General features: G+C 40.1%; 1 protein-coding gene across 4 annotated transcripts in view; it reads left to right on the forward strand.

Moving 5' to 3' along the window:
- Window positions 1–4,363, forward strand: part of acot7 (acyl-CoA thioesterase 7) — a 105,490-nt gene extending 101,127 nt beyond the window's left edge. For all 4 annotated transcript variants that reach the window (XM_072682269.1, XM_072682268.1, XM_072682270.1 and 1 more), the window contains one exon: window positions 3,913–4,363. In XM_072682269.1, the coding sequence (XP_072538370.1) occupies window positions 3,913–4,011 (99 nt within the window). In that variant the 3' untranslated portion in view covers window positions 4,012–4,363. The remainder of the gene's footprint in view (window positions 1–3,912) is intronic.
- Window positions 4,364–14,511: the final 10,148 nt, after the last annotated feature.

Consider the following 14,511-nt stretch of genomic DNA (forward strand, 5'->3'; position numbering starts at 1 on the left):
TAATACTGAATAAGTCCCCCTTGTGCCGCCACAACAAACTAAACTTTGACTAGATCTCTGAAGGCCTCCTGTGGTATCCGGCACCAAGATGTCAGCAGCAGATCCTTTAAGTCCTGTAAGTTGTAAGGTGGGGCCTCCATGGATCGCATCAATGGGCCTTAGGTTCCCAGTGAGAAAGCCTTTGAGTCTCTCGTCCATTTTGAGCTCAGTGCACTGGGTCTATGTCAGTTATGAGGGTAAAAATTGAGTGAGTCAAGACTGTTCTGAACATTTTAGGGTTTTGGAATTGGCCTGTTTTTCAGCACTGTTGTTGGTTATGCCAGAGGTCATTACTACATCAAACCAGAGAGGAGATGACTGCATGCTTTCTCTTGTTTATGTTGAGATTTAACATTTGTAGGCATGATAGGAAACTGGTGGTTAGCGATGATGATGATGAGCTAGTTAACCAGCGAACAGCTCAGAATGAAAGCGAATGACTGAATTCCAATGTGAATGACTGAACAGTAAACAAGAGTGTGTGCACCCACATGTATGGTTTATTTAACATGAATTCGTGCATGCGTAATGTGTTTGTGTGTGTGTGTGTATGTGCATGCCCACACATGTGGCTTACATCTCAGGAAAGCATGGCTGTGGGATGTCTGCATGCATGTATGATCTCTGATGCAGTTCCACAGCAGTTTAAGTCTTTTGTGCATACATATAGACTTATGTTCACATAATTTGCCAAAAGTGGCTTCCTCCTGAGTCTAATCATTCATTTCAACATAAAATGTGCTCAGTTGGAGAACTACAGTTGTGTAATTGGTAGCTTAGTGGAACAACAGGAAACTGTTGGCATGTCTTGCTGTGCTTAAAGTAGTCTGTTTTTTGGAGGGTTGGATTGTAGATGTGATTAAAGGAAACTCTTTATATGTAACTTATTGTTTCCAGTTCATTTTAGTTCCCAGTGTTCTTTGAACAAACCAAAACAAATACCACTGTAATTCAGTCTGAATGCATTCACCCCATCATCCATTATCTCTCTAAGAAAAAGCTCATTTTCAGTGGGTTGATTTTCTAAATTAATGGCCACTGCTCTCATTGAGGGGGCGAGATAGAGGATGTGGATTCGTGGAGTCCAGCGGGGGCTGCCACAAAGCACAGTATAGCCAGATATACGCGACTTTGTGAGCTTGTTGTGTGTAAAAGAACAGATACAGCCAATAAATCATGGTCATTTTAACACTGAACACCTTAGCTGAACAAACTAGCTTATGTTTGTATAATAGGACTCCCTGGAGCAGATAAACATGAAGTTATTGGAACCTGTCTAATGCCAGGTGTGGGCTTAAAGGGGATAAAGCCCCCCCCAGCACTGAGTTGTGGAGCAGTGGAACTGTGTTCTCTGAAACGATGGTCTAATCCTATACCTTTGACATAGGTTGGAGAGTCAGGAGTGAGGTGGGGTGGTGATCATTCAACATCCTGACCTCACTAACTCCTTTGTCGCTCAATTCAATCAAATCCTCACAGCAATGCTCTAGAAATCTAGTAGAAAGCTGTCCTTGGACAGTAGAGACAGTCTAATTTGAAAAGAAACAATGATTGAGCAGGTGTCCCAATACTTTTTGTCTCTATAGCAAAAAGGCTCAGATGCGATTTTACAAGCCTATTTACAACCCTGTTATCTTGCCCCAGAAGGAAACTGTGCTGAAATGCTGATTTAACTTTTAACGAAAGGGAAAAGGGAAAGGTTTGTTTCTGAACGAGCAGACGATAAAGAGAAGAGATAGTAAACGGCTATGTTAGCTTTTAGCCTAGCATGAATTTCTGTTTGTTCTCCCTGGCTTACGCTTTGTTGTGGATCAAGTTTAAGCGCTGGCATAAGAAAAGCCACAGCAGAAGGCCTGGTTCACAAATCTGGTGGTGATGTGCAATTCTCCAGTATCAACAACACAGTATCCCCTCCGAAGTCGCCATCACATTTTACTGCTTCACCAGCTTAGAGTAGGGCTTTCAGTAGTGCACTGGGTCTGTGTCAGTTATGAGGGTAAAAATTAAGTGAGTCAAGACTGTTCTGAACATTTTAGGGTTTCGGAAAATGTTTTCCAGCCCTGTTGTTGGTTATGCCAGAGGCAAACACAGGGAATTATGTTAAATACGTTATATGTGGAATGAATAAAGCAGTTAATGGGGGAGCCAAAAGCTGGAATTTTTCCTTAGTGCCTTTGGGAATTTTCCTTCACTCCTGCGGCTGAGAGGAAATCTACACCTCGGCCTCAGAGCCGCACTGTGGCAGCGCAGTGAAAGTGACGTGTTTGACATGTTTCTTCCAGTCAAATTCCTTGCGGTTTAATTAGCACCATGTTGACTACACAGAGTGAGGATGCAGCTGATGCTCACACACACACACACAAATACACACACATACACATTCAACTCAAGCTGACAGGTGTTCTTCACACAGGTGGGAAAGTAGACGAAGCTCGCCATCTGATTTTACTCCAGAGGCTAGGGCTAGTAATAATTAATGACACTCACTGTATGTCTCTCTAAGGTTCTGTATGAGATTATGTGGCAGAGCTTCTCTGCAGGCTGCAGAACTGATGGAAATCCATGATCAAAATACAGCACAATAGACTAAGGATGCTTCAGGAGATACTCTAGAGTTTTAAGATCTGTTCTTCATCTACAGCATCTATAGCATACAGTCAGTTTACCACTGAGAATCACTGCTTGGAACACTTTTCTAACACGCTTATATGCACTTACAGATGTTTGTAATAAAGTAAAGTAAAATGGCCAGTGTGTTGAGGTACATGGAGTGAAAGTGTGGTGGGAAAGTGTTTTTAATGAAGTGGCCAGTGAGTGAAAAAAGGCATGATAGGTGTTTCTAAATAAATTGGTCAGTGAGTCAACAACCATAGTAGGTATTTCTAATTAAGTGACCAGTAAATAGAAGTGCTGTAGGTAATTTACTAATAAATTGGCCAAGTGGACGTTATCAATTGGCTAGTGTGTTAAAGTGCATGGTAGGTGTTTCTAATAAAGTGGCCAGTGAGTAAAAGTGCATGGAAAGTGTTTCTGATAAAGTGGCGAGTCAATAAAAGTGCTGTAGGTCATTTACTATTAAATTGGCCAAGTGCAAGTGCGTAGATGTGCTTCTAATAAATTGGCTAGTGTGTTTAAGTGCATGGTATGTGTTTCTAATAAAGTGGCCAGTAATAAAGTACAAAATACACGTTTCTAATAAAGTGTCCCATGTGTTGAAGTGCATGGTGTTTCTAATAAAGTGGCTTGTTTATTGTGCATAACAGCGGTTTCTTACAAAGTGGTCAGTGAGTGGAAATGCAATAGGTGTTTCTAATAAAGTGGCCAGTTAGCAGAAGCGCGGTCTAGGTATATCTAATAAAATGGCCAGTTAGAGGAAGCGCAGTTTAGGTGTTTCCAATAAAGTGGCCAGTGAGAGGAAGTACATGGTACATGTTTTTAAAAAAGTGGCCAGTTAGAAGAAGCACAGTCTAGGTGTTTCTAATAAAGTGGCCAGTTAGAGGCAGTGCAGTCTAAGTGTTTCTAATAAAGTGGCCAGTGAGAGGAAGCGCATGGTAGGTGTTTCTGATACAGTCGCCAGTGTGTTGAAGTGCATGGTTGGTGTTTCTAATAAGGTGGCCAGTAAATGGAGGTGTTTCTAATAAAGTGTGTCTATGAATGCACTTTATTCCATCACCTTTATAAATGCAGTTCACACTTTATCTATTAACTTGATTTATAAATACCTTATAAGCTGACCTTCAGATGAAGTGTTCCCGGAAACTTCATCAAGCAGGCAGTGAAAGGTCTCACATCTGTCTGACTGTTCTGTGTGCTAAAATGAGTCATCTCTCTCTCTCTCTCTCTCTCTCTCTCTCTCTCTCTCTCTCTCTGTAGCTGGAAGGTGAAGACGAGCAGAAGCGGTTTGAAGAAGGAAAGGCGCGGTACCTTCAGAACAAGGCAAAGAGGCTGGCGGATAAGGAGCAGAAACAATGACACGTCTCACAAGCAGAACATCCTGTGGTATTGTAGAGGAGTATTCCGGAATAGGAAAATATCGTCCTACGTCATGTTTAAATAACTTACTCTTTTACTTGTAGCTGACTGGTTGGAAGGGGAACATTTATGTAGTTTTACTTGACTTGAACCATTGTTTTGACTTCAGATGTTTGACTGCTGCATACCAAAGCACTTTGTGTATGTGGAGGTTTGATGAAACAGAATATTCTATAATGTAAAGCTTATTTGAACTCTAAAGAGATTTATTTATGAAGCGCTTTGATCGTTCTGTGTGGAAAAATGGAAATTAACATGATGCACTAATAAAATCTTGCGCACGTAAACGTCACCTGTGTGGCATAGAAATTCTTTATTGACTAAACCTGACTAAATCTGTTTCCCGTGATGATGGTGAAAATTTGTCTGGAACACAGTGGAATCGATGGAAAATCTAGTGTGAAGCAGTTGCCAACAAATGAACTTAAAATACCATGAAAACTGAAGTACACCCATTTTACTCTACATTTTACTCTATTCTATGTAATTCTACAATAGAGTGTTGATTTCATAGCAGTTTAAAGCTGTAGCATTGTGGGCTCTAAATGGCTCAGCGGTCTAATGCGCTAATTTGAAATCTGTGAGAGCACAGTTAGCCGTGCTCTTTCCGGGTGGGTAGATGGCGCTCTCTCTCTCTCTCTCTCTCGTCTCAGACGTCTGTTAGCTGGTGCTGGTGGAGCTGGAGACCCAACACTTTCCTCTGAAGGCGAAAAGAGTCAATGGCTGGCTTCGCCCGTTTCGGAGGAGATGTGTAAAGTCTTACTCAGACACACATACACACATACCTAGCAATGGCGTCTGCCGTCTGCAGGCTGATGCGCTGAAGCTGGGTAAGCGGTGCTTCCCTCCAGGCGCGTTGGTTGCGTAGTCTGATGGCATTGTTGTAGCAGTGGGGGGACTGATAGAATGGGACTATTCTACCTGCTGGAATGTTGGTCAACCAACCAGCTGTCTTCTTTCTCTTAGAATCTAGCAGTAAACAGCAATAACGTGACCGTAGTATGAACTCGAAGTTTGTGCTATACCGTGAGATACTGGCATCGGTGTACTAATCTGTTACAGCACTCCCCCATTTATTATTGCTTAAATAGTGATTGGTTCTTGGCTTGGAGACTTCTAAGAACTAGAAGTTCTAGTGCAAAAAAACACAGTTTAACTTTAAAAAGTTTCTTCACACTCAGTCACATGTCATTTATGAAAATGCATCCTTTTAAATTATCCACTGAAAGGTATTTTAGAGTAGAGTTACTCCAAATAACCCTGTTGGGCACCGTTATTAATGAAGACTGCAGTTACAATAATAAGCTAATGGTAATGATTATGTACTAGTTCTGAGAAAGCCAGTTAGATTTCCCTCGTTCTGTCTGGCTAGAACAGCAGCAGTCGGAGTGAAGGGTGTGAACTCGATGTACAAATGTAATAAAACATAACAGAGCCCCTGTCTGCTGCTGTCTCTTTTCAGAGCATTATCACCGGGGCCTATCCGCTAGCTAGTCCATCAGCATCACTCCCATTGCGCTGCCAGTCACAGAGATCATAACTTAACATGCAGCTCCGCTGACTCATCCTTCTGCCACAGCCGATGATTGATGAAGCGCAGTTTTTCAACCCCCAACCCCCAGCGACAGAACTGGGCAAATTACTGCATGCGAATCCCTAGAAGTAGCTCAATAGCTCAAGCTGATGTCAGTCAGGGCGAGGGACATTTTAGAGAATTATGTAAAAAAAAAAAAAAAAGGAATGGATGGGGGCCAGGCCCTGCCTAGAATTCAGTCAGAGAACTTTGGAGGTTTTGGAAGGTAGTAGTAAATACGTCCGCACCTCAGTGTGTGTACACTGCTGCCCTGTGATGAGATGTTTCATTAATTCCCATAGTATCGGATTAGCCTGATAAACAGACTTGTGTAGATGTTCTGGCAGGCTGAAAATCTCTGTTTGTACAGTCAACAACATAATACTTGTAGTCAATTCTTACATACCCCTTGGGTATATAAAAGGGATTTGTTTGTTATTAGTCATTTTAGGTCTTCTCAGAGGACATTAAAGGAGCACTCATGCATTTTTTAACCAAATCTCTATCTGAAATAACTGCATGTTAGCTTGTGAGTGTTTCTTTGGTCTTCAGTACAGGGAAATTACTGCATGCTACAGATACAGCAGAAAAAACTAAATAGATTATAGATGCCAAATAATGCATTTTTGTTAGTATTCTTAAATATAAATATTAAGTATGTGACTTTAATTGGGCCAGAAAATATGTGGCTCTACAAACTTATTAACAACCCTGTTATTTCACCTCCAAATAAAACACATAAAACAATAAGCTCTGCTTAGAACCCAAACATTATAGCCATGTTTGAACAGAAACACTGTGATGTTGCTGTCCTCTCATGGTGTCCTCTCAGTGCTGTGTGCTGCAAGCTAAAGAGGTTGTAGCCAGGTCAGCTTTTAGCCTTGCCTCCACTCGCTGCCTCATGTTTGACTTTTGACTAGTGCTTAACTTTCTAATGTGTTTTTAATCTCCAGTTTAGTAATCAGCTGAGGTAGTCCAGTTTTGGTTTTCTGGAGAGTACACTCTAGGCTTTTAGAGGGGATCCACGTTTGCCTCTGCGGCTCCCTTCTATGGACACTGGCACAGGAAAAGCTGCGGTCATGAGGCCTGGTTCACATAGCAACCCATATTGTCATACATAGAGTCTGGAGGTGATGTGTCGCTCTCCATTATCATCAACATCATGCTGTTCCAGTACCGTCGTGTTTTAGCGCTTCACCAGCTTTGGTTCGGGCTTTTGCTAGTGGGCTGGGTGTATGTCAGATTTTGGGGGCATATATAACAAGTCACGTTGGATACAAGACTGATTTTTAACCCTGATTTGATTATACTGGATTTTCTTTTGAAGGAGGAAACAACTGTATTTGAGATTCGCTGTATGTCACGTCCATATACCGAACTCTCATTATTCAGCGACGCCAAGGAAAATAGAGTTTACATTCTAGGACATTTTTTTTAATGACATAACAAATGAAAGTGGACTGGTTGGAAATGTTCAGTCACTGTATATGAAACACTGTTTATAATACTAATGATTTTTAATATTACCACAAGTACATATACATCAGATTCCTATTCTTTCAGCAACACAGTGTGAGTACTTTGCCTGAGGGCAACAACAGTGAGACATAATATAGCAAAATAAAAATAGCATTTGGAAACAGTAACGCCGAAGCACATAATATGAACCTTTTGTGAGTTGCGTGTCACCCCTGATAAGCACATGCATCTTCCCTTGTCTTTAAATAGAACCTCTCCAGCTCAATCAAAGGGAAGGAATCGGGCTATTTATATCCCGGAGTGAACTTCATAGTACCCTCATAGGATTGGACAAAAGGGAATTGGGGTGAGAGAGTAATTCGGATGAGCTGGGAAAACAGACCATGTGATTGGATGAAAATAAACTAGCCGGCAAAGTCATGGATGACATCATCCAGGCTGCGCCCGAGCCGCTAAGTTTTCCCACAAATACAGAAGTCATATTTGTGCTTCTGTTGTCGGAGAAATATGGCAATTAGTTTGACGTATAAACTCAATACGATCGACTCGACGAGCTAGAGCCACCTTGGCCTGGTAATAAAGAATCTATAGTGGTCGATGAGCTGACTGATGTGTTTTGAGAAGGGAAATACAATGTAATGTAATATGGACTGTCTGAAGATCCTTGGGGACTGGTTTGAAGAGCTCTGCTTGAAACTAATTGGAGAGAATTTAGACAATATAATTGCTGTTTCTGCAAAAGCACCCAATTTGTCTGTGCTAATGTTGCGAGACAAAAATGACAGTTCACTTACTTCATGGCATGAAACATTTATTAGTCATAGACCAGTGTTTGGTTGTTGTACATCAACGGCAGTCTCACAGTTTCACGCTTCACTGTTACTACTAGGACTACCTCAACCAGAAATACGGACATTGCTAATAATAAATGGAGGTTAATAGAGACCAGTTAGCATGATCTCCATGGCATGCTAATTGTCCCACACTCTCTTGTGTTCATTATTAGCAAAATTACCATTTCTGGTGTCAACATACAACACCAAACCCCTACAGCCAGGTCAAATGTGTCACCTGAAGCAATGGCTACTTGAAGGACTACATTAATCACTACACTAGCACAGGATTTCATTCATTATTTGCAGTTTTATTCACATATATGGTTGAAGTTTTCCTCAGATTCGCAAGTGTCTTTAGTAGAGAACCTCTGAAGCTTCTGAAACATCCTTGTGAGACTTGTAGCATGTAGCCTGTAGCATGACGTAGCCCAATATCCCCTTTCTGTAACAACGACTAGCCTGTTTTCATTCAGGGGCTAAACACAAGTGATTTAAATGGCCAAAAAAAAAAACGTGATGCTAAATATGTCCAAAATGAATTCAAACAAACAGAGGTAAACAAATGATATACGTCATGCTACGCTGTGCAAGTTGTCCATAGCTACTTGTAAGACCACTTCAGGTGTCCCACACTCACTCGAGTTGATCAGCATTTCTGGATTAAAGGTATTTGTTACAGCAAGGAAAATGAGTCGTTTAAAGCGATGGCTAATTAAAGGACTACTTCAAACAAAAATACCAACAATAATAAATATAATAAATGGTGGCTAATGGAGACCAGTTAGCATTAGAGAGCGTCTGAGAGCTCCATAGCTACTTGATCCCAAGACCATTTCAGGCAAAAATGGCAACATTGCTAATAACAATGATTAAACTGCTAGGATGATCTCACTAGCATGTTAACTGTTATGCAGGAGCTTGCTTTTATTATTAACAAAAGTAGTATATTATCTCCGTTATCTCACAAGCCAATAATGGGAAATACACACTCTCCAGCTAAATACACACACATATATGCCCCAAAGGCTACTTGACTAACTGCTAAATACCAAATACCAACACTTAAAAATAGAAGCTATTGGAGACAGGGGGAAACTCCGAGGCTAAATATACTCAAGCAAACCTAGGAGAGCTCATCCATCTGAGGCTGTGTTTTAAAGCTTTGTAGGGGACTGATGGGAAAATGGTGGCTCCGCTACGGAAATGTCAACATGAAAGTGAATCTAGGTGAGAGGATATCCTCGGAGTCTCTACAGGGTGGAGTGGTGGGGCGGTGTGTGTGTGTATATGTGTATGTGTGTGTGGCTGCCTGGTTCTGCTGCTGGAGCTTCCGAAGAGTTCCCCAGAGCTCCACAGAGCAAAGCAGAGAAGAGGACTTTATACTTTGCCCCAGGCAAGGATATGGGGTGGCTGCCTTCTGCCACCGTTTTTTTCCCCTCTAAATTTCATTCACAGGTCACCTGGCTTGCACAGCAGAGCAAAATTCCCATCATCTATAACATATGTGCTTTTCTGTGTGATATTTTACAGAATATCAGCATACCGAATAATCTCCATCTTATTCTCTCCAGCTGAGGAACATGTATTTAACAAGATCACACATAACACCTCCACCTGCAACACAATGAGATGAAAATGAATGGGGAAAAAAGCAGGTAAAGAAAGCAGATAGTCAACATTCAGAAATTTAAAGTAAAATTAAAAGTGTATAAGGTAACATTAATAGGGTTAATTACATAATTTCTAATTATGAATAATTTCCAATACATTTAAATGTAAATGTGCATTTTTGTATCTGCCAGAATCTACATTGATGCTGACGCTGTTAAATAGCTTTTTCCATTTTTAAACAAGATCGTCAATTTCACCATTTACACTCACACCTTGCCCTCAGAGTCTTAATGCGTAGACCACATATTTACTAGTTTTTAGATGTAAAGAGCCAAGGACCTTATGAACATAGCATAAGCAATGCTGGCCTAGGCGGACGTCTGTGCGGTAGCGATGTTAACTCCACGATAGCTGTTGTTGTGGTAGTGCTGTTAACGGCCGGCACGCTAACACAGTGATAGTGATGCTGGGCGAGTCGACATGCTATCGATATAGACCTTGACACACACATTAATGCCACAGTATGTCTTCGTACCAAGCAAGAAAACACAACCTCAGCTTATCTATAAGTACATCTTCTCTCGGCAGCACATGTACTTGTTAGATGTACATCCTCAGAGCATCCTCAGAGCATCAGTACAAGAAAATGTCTCTTCTAGGCAAACAAAAATAATTACATTATACATATTGTTTACTTTTTAAATAAAAAAAATAATAAATAAATAAAACTAGTCTTAATAGTCATAATAAATATTAGTCCTGAGACACATTTTACTAAATAAACCTTTTAAAATTACAATATTATAAAAACAGTGGTGTTTTATAACTGACATGGTAAACTGAACCAGCCTGAAAATGTACAAATTATAATATTATATAATATTTGTGAAAGGATATCAAAACAAAATATTATCCCAAAATATAATTTTAAAAAGCATGTCAAAATAAAAGTCCTTTGTTGTCTGATGCATCACCTGACATTTGAGGAAATCAGAAAAAATGGACAAAAGTTTTTCACAGTTTTTTACTTTTTTTATTGTTAAGGTTCAAACCTTAAATGATGTCAAACGTTTTATTTCGAAACAAACTAACTAAATAAACTAAATTCCTAACTAAATTAATTAGCTCTGATGGTCCTTTTCCATGTTATTGCTCCAAAGAGCCCTTTATGATGCCTGGATGCCATTTTGCAGAGTGTAGTTTCCTAGTAATGGACACCTATGAGAATGACTGAAATGCTAATGTTGCTTAATGCTGTACTCTGTGAACTTGCAGGATGTAAATGTCCTTCATTACTGCCGCCCCTTTCTCTTTCTTTCCTAATGACAGCGGTGGCCCTGGAATTATGAGTGAGCTGTCATCAGCTAAGGATCTACCAGTAATAGCATACAGCCGAATCATTACACTACTAATAGCCTTTCATTTTTCCTCTGCTGTGTTGGCAGCTTTCCTGAAACTGCACCCGTCTCACACACAAACACACACAGGAGTGTGGAACTGTGGAGAACTGGGTAAAGCATCAACCAAGCTTACCTTTTTATATCGCTGATGTCTAATGAAAAACATCTGTCTCCATGGTCTGAACCCTGTAGCCCTGTAACAATGGACCAATAAAAATGCTCTAAGAGTATCTTTGCTTTCCTGTGAAAGCATCTTTTTGGAGATGCATGTTTTTCATTGGACAGCAATGATGTGCTGTTTTATAAATCTAGCACATTTCCATATTTCATCATACAGAACTTTAGCCCCGCCCATTCATGCTGACGTTATCAGGAGTGTATCTTAATGTGAGTCTTAATGTGAACAAGCATTAATGAACATTTTTGGTACGTAGAACAAACAGTATAAGTGAAGCTCAGGGAGGCAACACAAACTGCAAGAGGGCTGCTTGAGCATAGCGGGTAACAGCACCGCCTTTCCTTTCCCGGTAGACTAGGGTTTGATTCCCCCGGCTGGATTAGCACAACACATGATAGCAGTAATTGTCCTTGTCAAGGCTCCTAACACTCCTCACACTATTCTAGCGCCAGTCACATGCCATATATTCAAATGTAGGAAAAATGTAGGAAGGTGGGCCTTTTAATGTTATTATTATTATATACTAATATATTATTATTATTATTATACACTACATCTATGCTCAGGCATACACTTATGTTCTACATTCAGGTGGTCTAACTGTAGCTTTGGATACTTATAGTGTTCATATACTCTCTGAATGTCCCCATGATTAAGAGCCCTGAGACTTAGTTCTTCATCTACTGCAATACCCTATACCTTCTAAATGGATTTTCTCTTTGTGTGTGTGTGTGTGTGTGTGTGTGTGTGTGTGAGAGAGAGAGAGAGAGAGAGAGAGAGAGAGAGAGAGAGAGAGATGTACAATGTTTTTTGTATTTTGCTCTTTTTGAAAAAGTAACGAAAACCTTGTATCACTGTCTGGTACAAATGCACACAACAGGCCAGCAGCAAGGCAGCAGGCAGCTGAAAACAATTTAAGGTGGTGAAGGCCTGAATTTTTCCAGTCTTAGGAAAACCTATCTAGTCGTCCTCTCAGTGCAATTCATCGCTGTCCAATGGAAAAAAAGCATGTATCTTCAAAATGGTGACTTTACAGGAAAAGGCTCTTAACTTTGAAAAGAGCTTATTTCAAATAATTTAGAGCATTTCTATTGGTCCATTCATCCAGAATCATGTACACAGTGTACAAAGAGCAGCTGCAGGGTTCAAACCATGGAGAAAACTAAAAACAGACCAAAATGTAGATACATGTTTTTGTTTTGTTTTTTATTGCACAGCGGTGAAATGGGTTGTCTGGTGTGATTCAAGTCTGCAGTCCAAAAGCTGCAGAGTTGCAGTTTAAGGGATACGCCACCACCTGCTTTAAAAGGCTGTTTCAATCATAGCAATATCTCTGTGAGTGATGACCTTTGGAAGATCATTCCACCTTTGTTCCACCTTTGCTTCGTCACTATTGTGGGATACGGAAATTGGTTTTTGAGTGTTATTAAGTGAACTTTGCTGCAATTCTTAGGGGTTCTCTGTCAACATTTTGGCTAGATGAGAAGATTCATGCGATGGAGTGAGAAAATTATGTTGTTCCCACTTCCAGGTAGTTGCTAGGCTGTTATTATGGTATTGTGGTTGCTATGGAGTTGCTTAGTGGTTGTAAGGTTGTTGCTAGGTAGTTGCTGTGCTATTCAAAGGGATTGCTACAGTGTTGCAAGCTGGTTGGTATGATGCTGCTAGGCTATTGTTAGGAGGTTTGTAAGGCATTTGCTATGGTATCCCAGGTGGTTTCTAAGTGGTTGTCATGGTGTTGCTATGGTGGCTTTGCAATGCACAAATACCATAATAAACATCATTTATGGAACACTGGTGGAGTTTTTCCGTCATAATGTATTTAGTTGCTGCTTTATGAAAGCAGTTGTAAGAGTGGGTCAGCCAATTACAATGCAGGACTTCAACTGCCCTCTTCATAAATCCAGTTATCCGTCCATCTGCTCATCTTCTTGTCCGCTTTTTCCTGGTCAGAGTTGCGGTTCTACCCGGAATCAGTGGGCGCAATGCAGGAATACCCCCTGGACAGGGCGCCAGTCCAGCTAAATTAAGTTAGAAACACACAAAGCATTAACGTTGGCTCCTTATCAGTGCGTTTATTGTTGAATGCAAAAGTTTGGATCCCCCTGTTCAAATAACACAGTTTGTTTTTTTCAACAAAAAAATAAAAAAAAAACAAGAATATTATTTAAACAAGTTAAACCCTTAAAAACAAAGTAAACACATTTTAGAGCACAGTTTCTATGCATTTGCTGAATGTTTTTTTTTATTAAGATTAAAAAAAAATAATAAATATAACATATTGTCGCTATCTCCAAAAGGCAAAAATGTTCTTCACTTTAAATGGAAGTCAATGTAAAGAGTTTATTCTAAGTCATTTAGAGCATTTCTATTGGTCAAGTCATCCAGAATTTGTTTTTCATTGGACAGCAGCGACATAAAATGTGCCATACTTTTTGCATACTTTTATTTTTTAATATGTAAAAATGAAAATAAACCGTCATTTTGCACTGAAATGTACAAAAGGTTGTTCTCTGTGAAGCATTTAGCAAAATTTTCATCAAATGCATGTGAACAAAACATACCATTTGACGTTTGGAATCAACCTTTATCAACAATATTAAGCAAATTTGGTTGCAGATAAAATGTTTCTAATAGATTAAAATGATGCTAATATGATATTCCCTTCTTTATCATAAATTTGTTTTAATACTTGGTTAATAGTGTAATATTTTGATTCACATCTGTCTTAAGGTATTACTTCATGAAATGCTAAAACAGCGTTGAACACTACTGGTCTGTCTTTGTTCCTTACCATGAATGACATTGAGTCCATTCATGCAACATATACATACATATCTGTGTGAATCACAGGGGGCGCCTCTGTGTTATTATGTAACACTTGTGCAGCCAGGCTTCCAGAGCTGTTGGCTTCCACAGTCGCTGGCTTTCAGACTCATATAGTCCTATTCTGCACAAAGCTCTGTGAAGAAGTGCAGAACAACACTCTCAGTCTATATAGCGATCAGCCATAACATTAAAACATTAAACTGACATGGAGGACCCACCTCACAACACTGATTATCTGGTACCTGTGGCACCTGTGAAGGGATGGGATCTATATATCAGGCAGCAAATGAGCAGCATGTGTTGGAAGCTGGATGGTGTTTTAAACATAAATGCCTCTGCCTTGGGATCATTAAGTGAGCCTGGGTGGATGCTGCATAGCCCATTATTTCTTTTCTCACCATCGCAACCACCAACCTCCTTCAAACCTCAGGAGGCTGATGGAGGTGCAGCAGCACACCTTTCCACAAATGCTGGCGAATGCTAATGCGCTACTAAATGCTCCTCGGCCTACTTCAATGTGGAGCGCTCTGCTCC

The sequence above is a fragment of the Salminus brasiliensis genome, chromosome 6 (genome assembly GCF_030463535.1).
Source record: "Salminus brasiliensis chromosome 6, fSalBra1.hap2, whole genome shotgun sequence".
Lineage (NCBI taxonomy): Eukaryota > Metazoa > Chordata > Actinopteri > Characiformes > Bryconidae > Salminus > Salminus brasiliensis.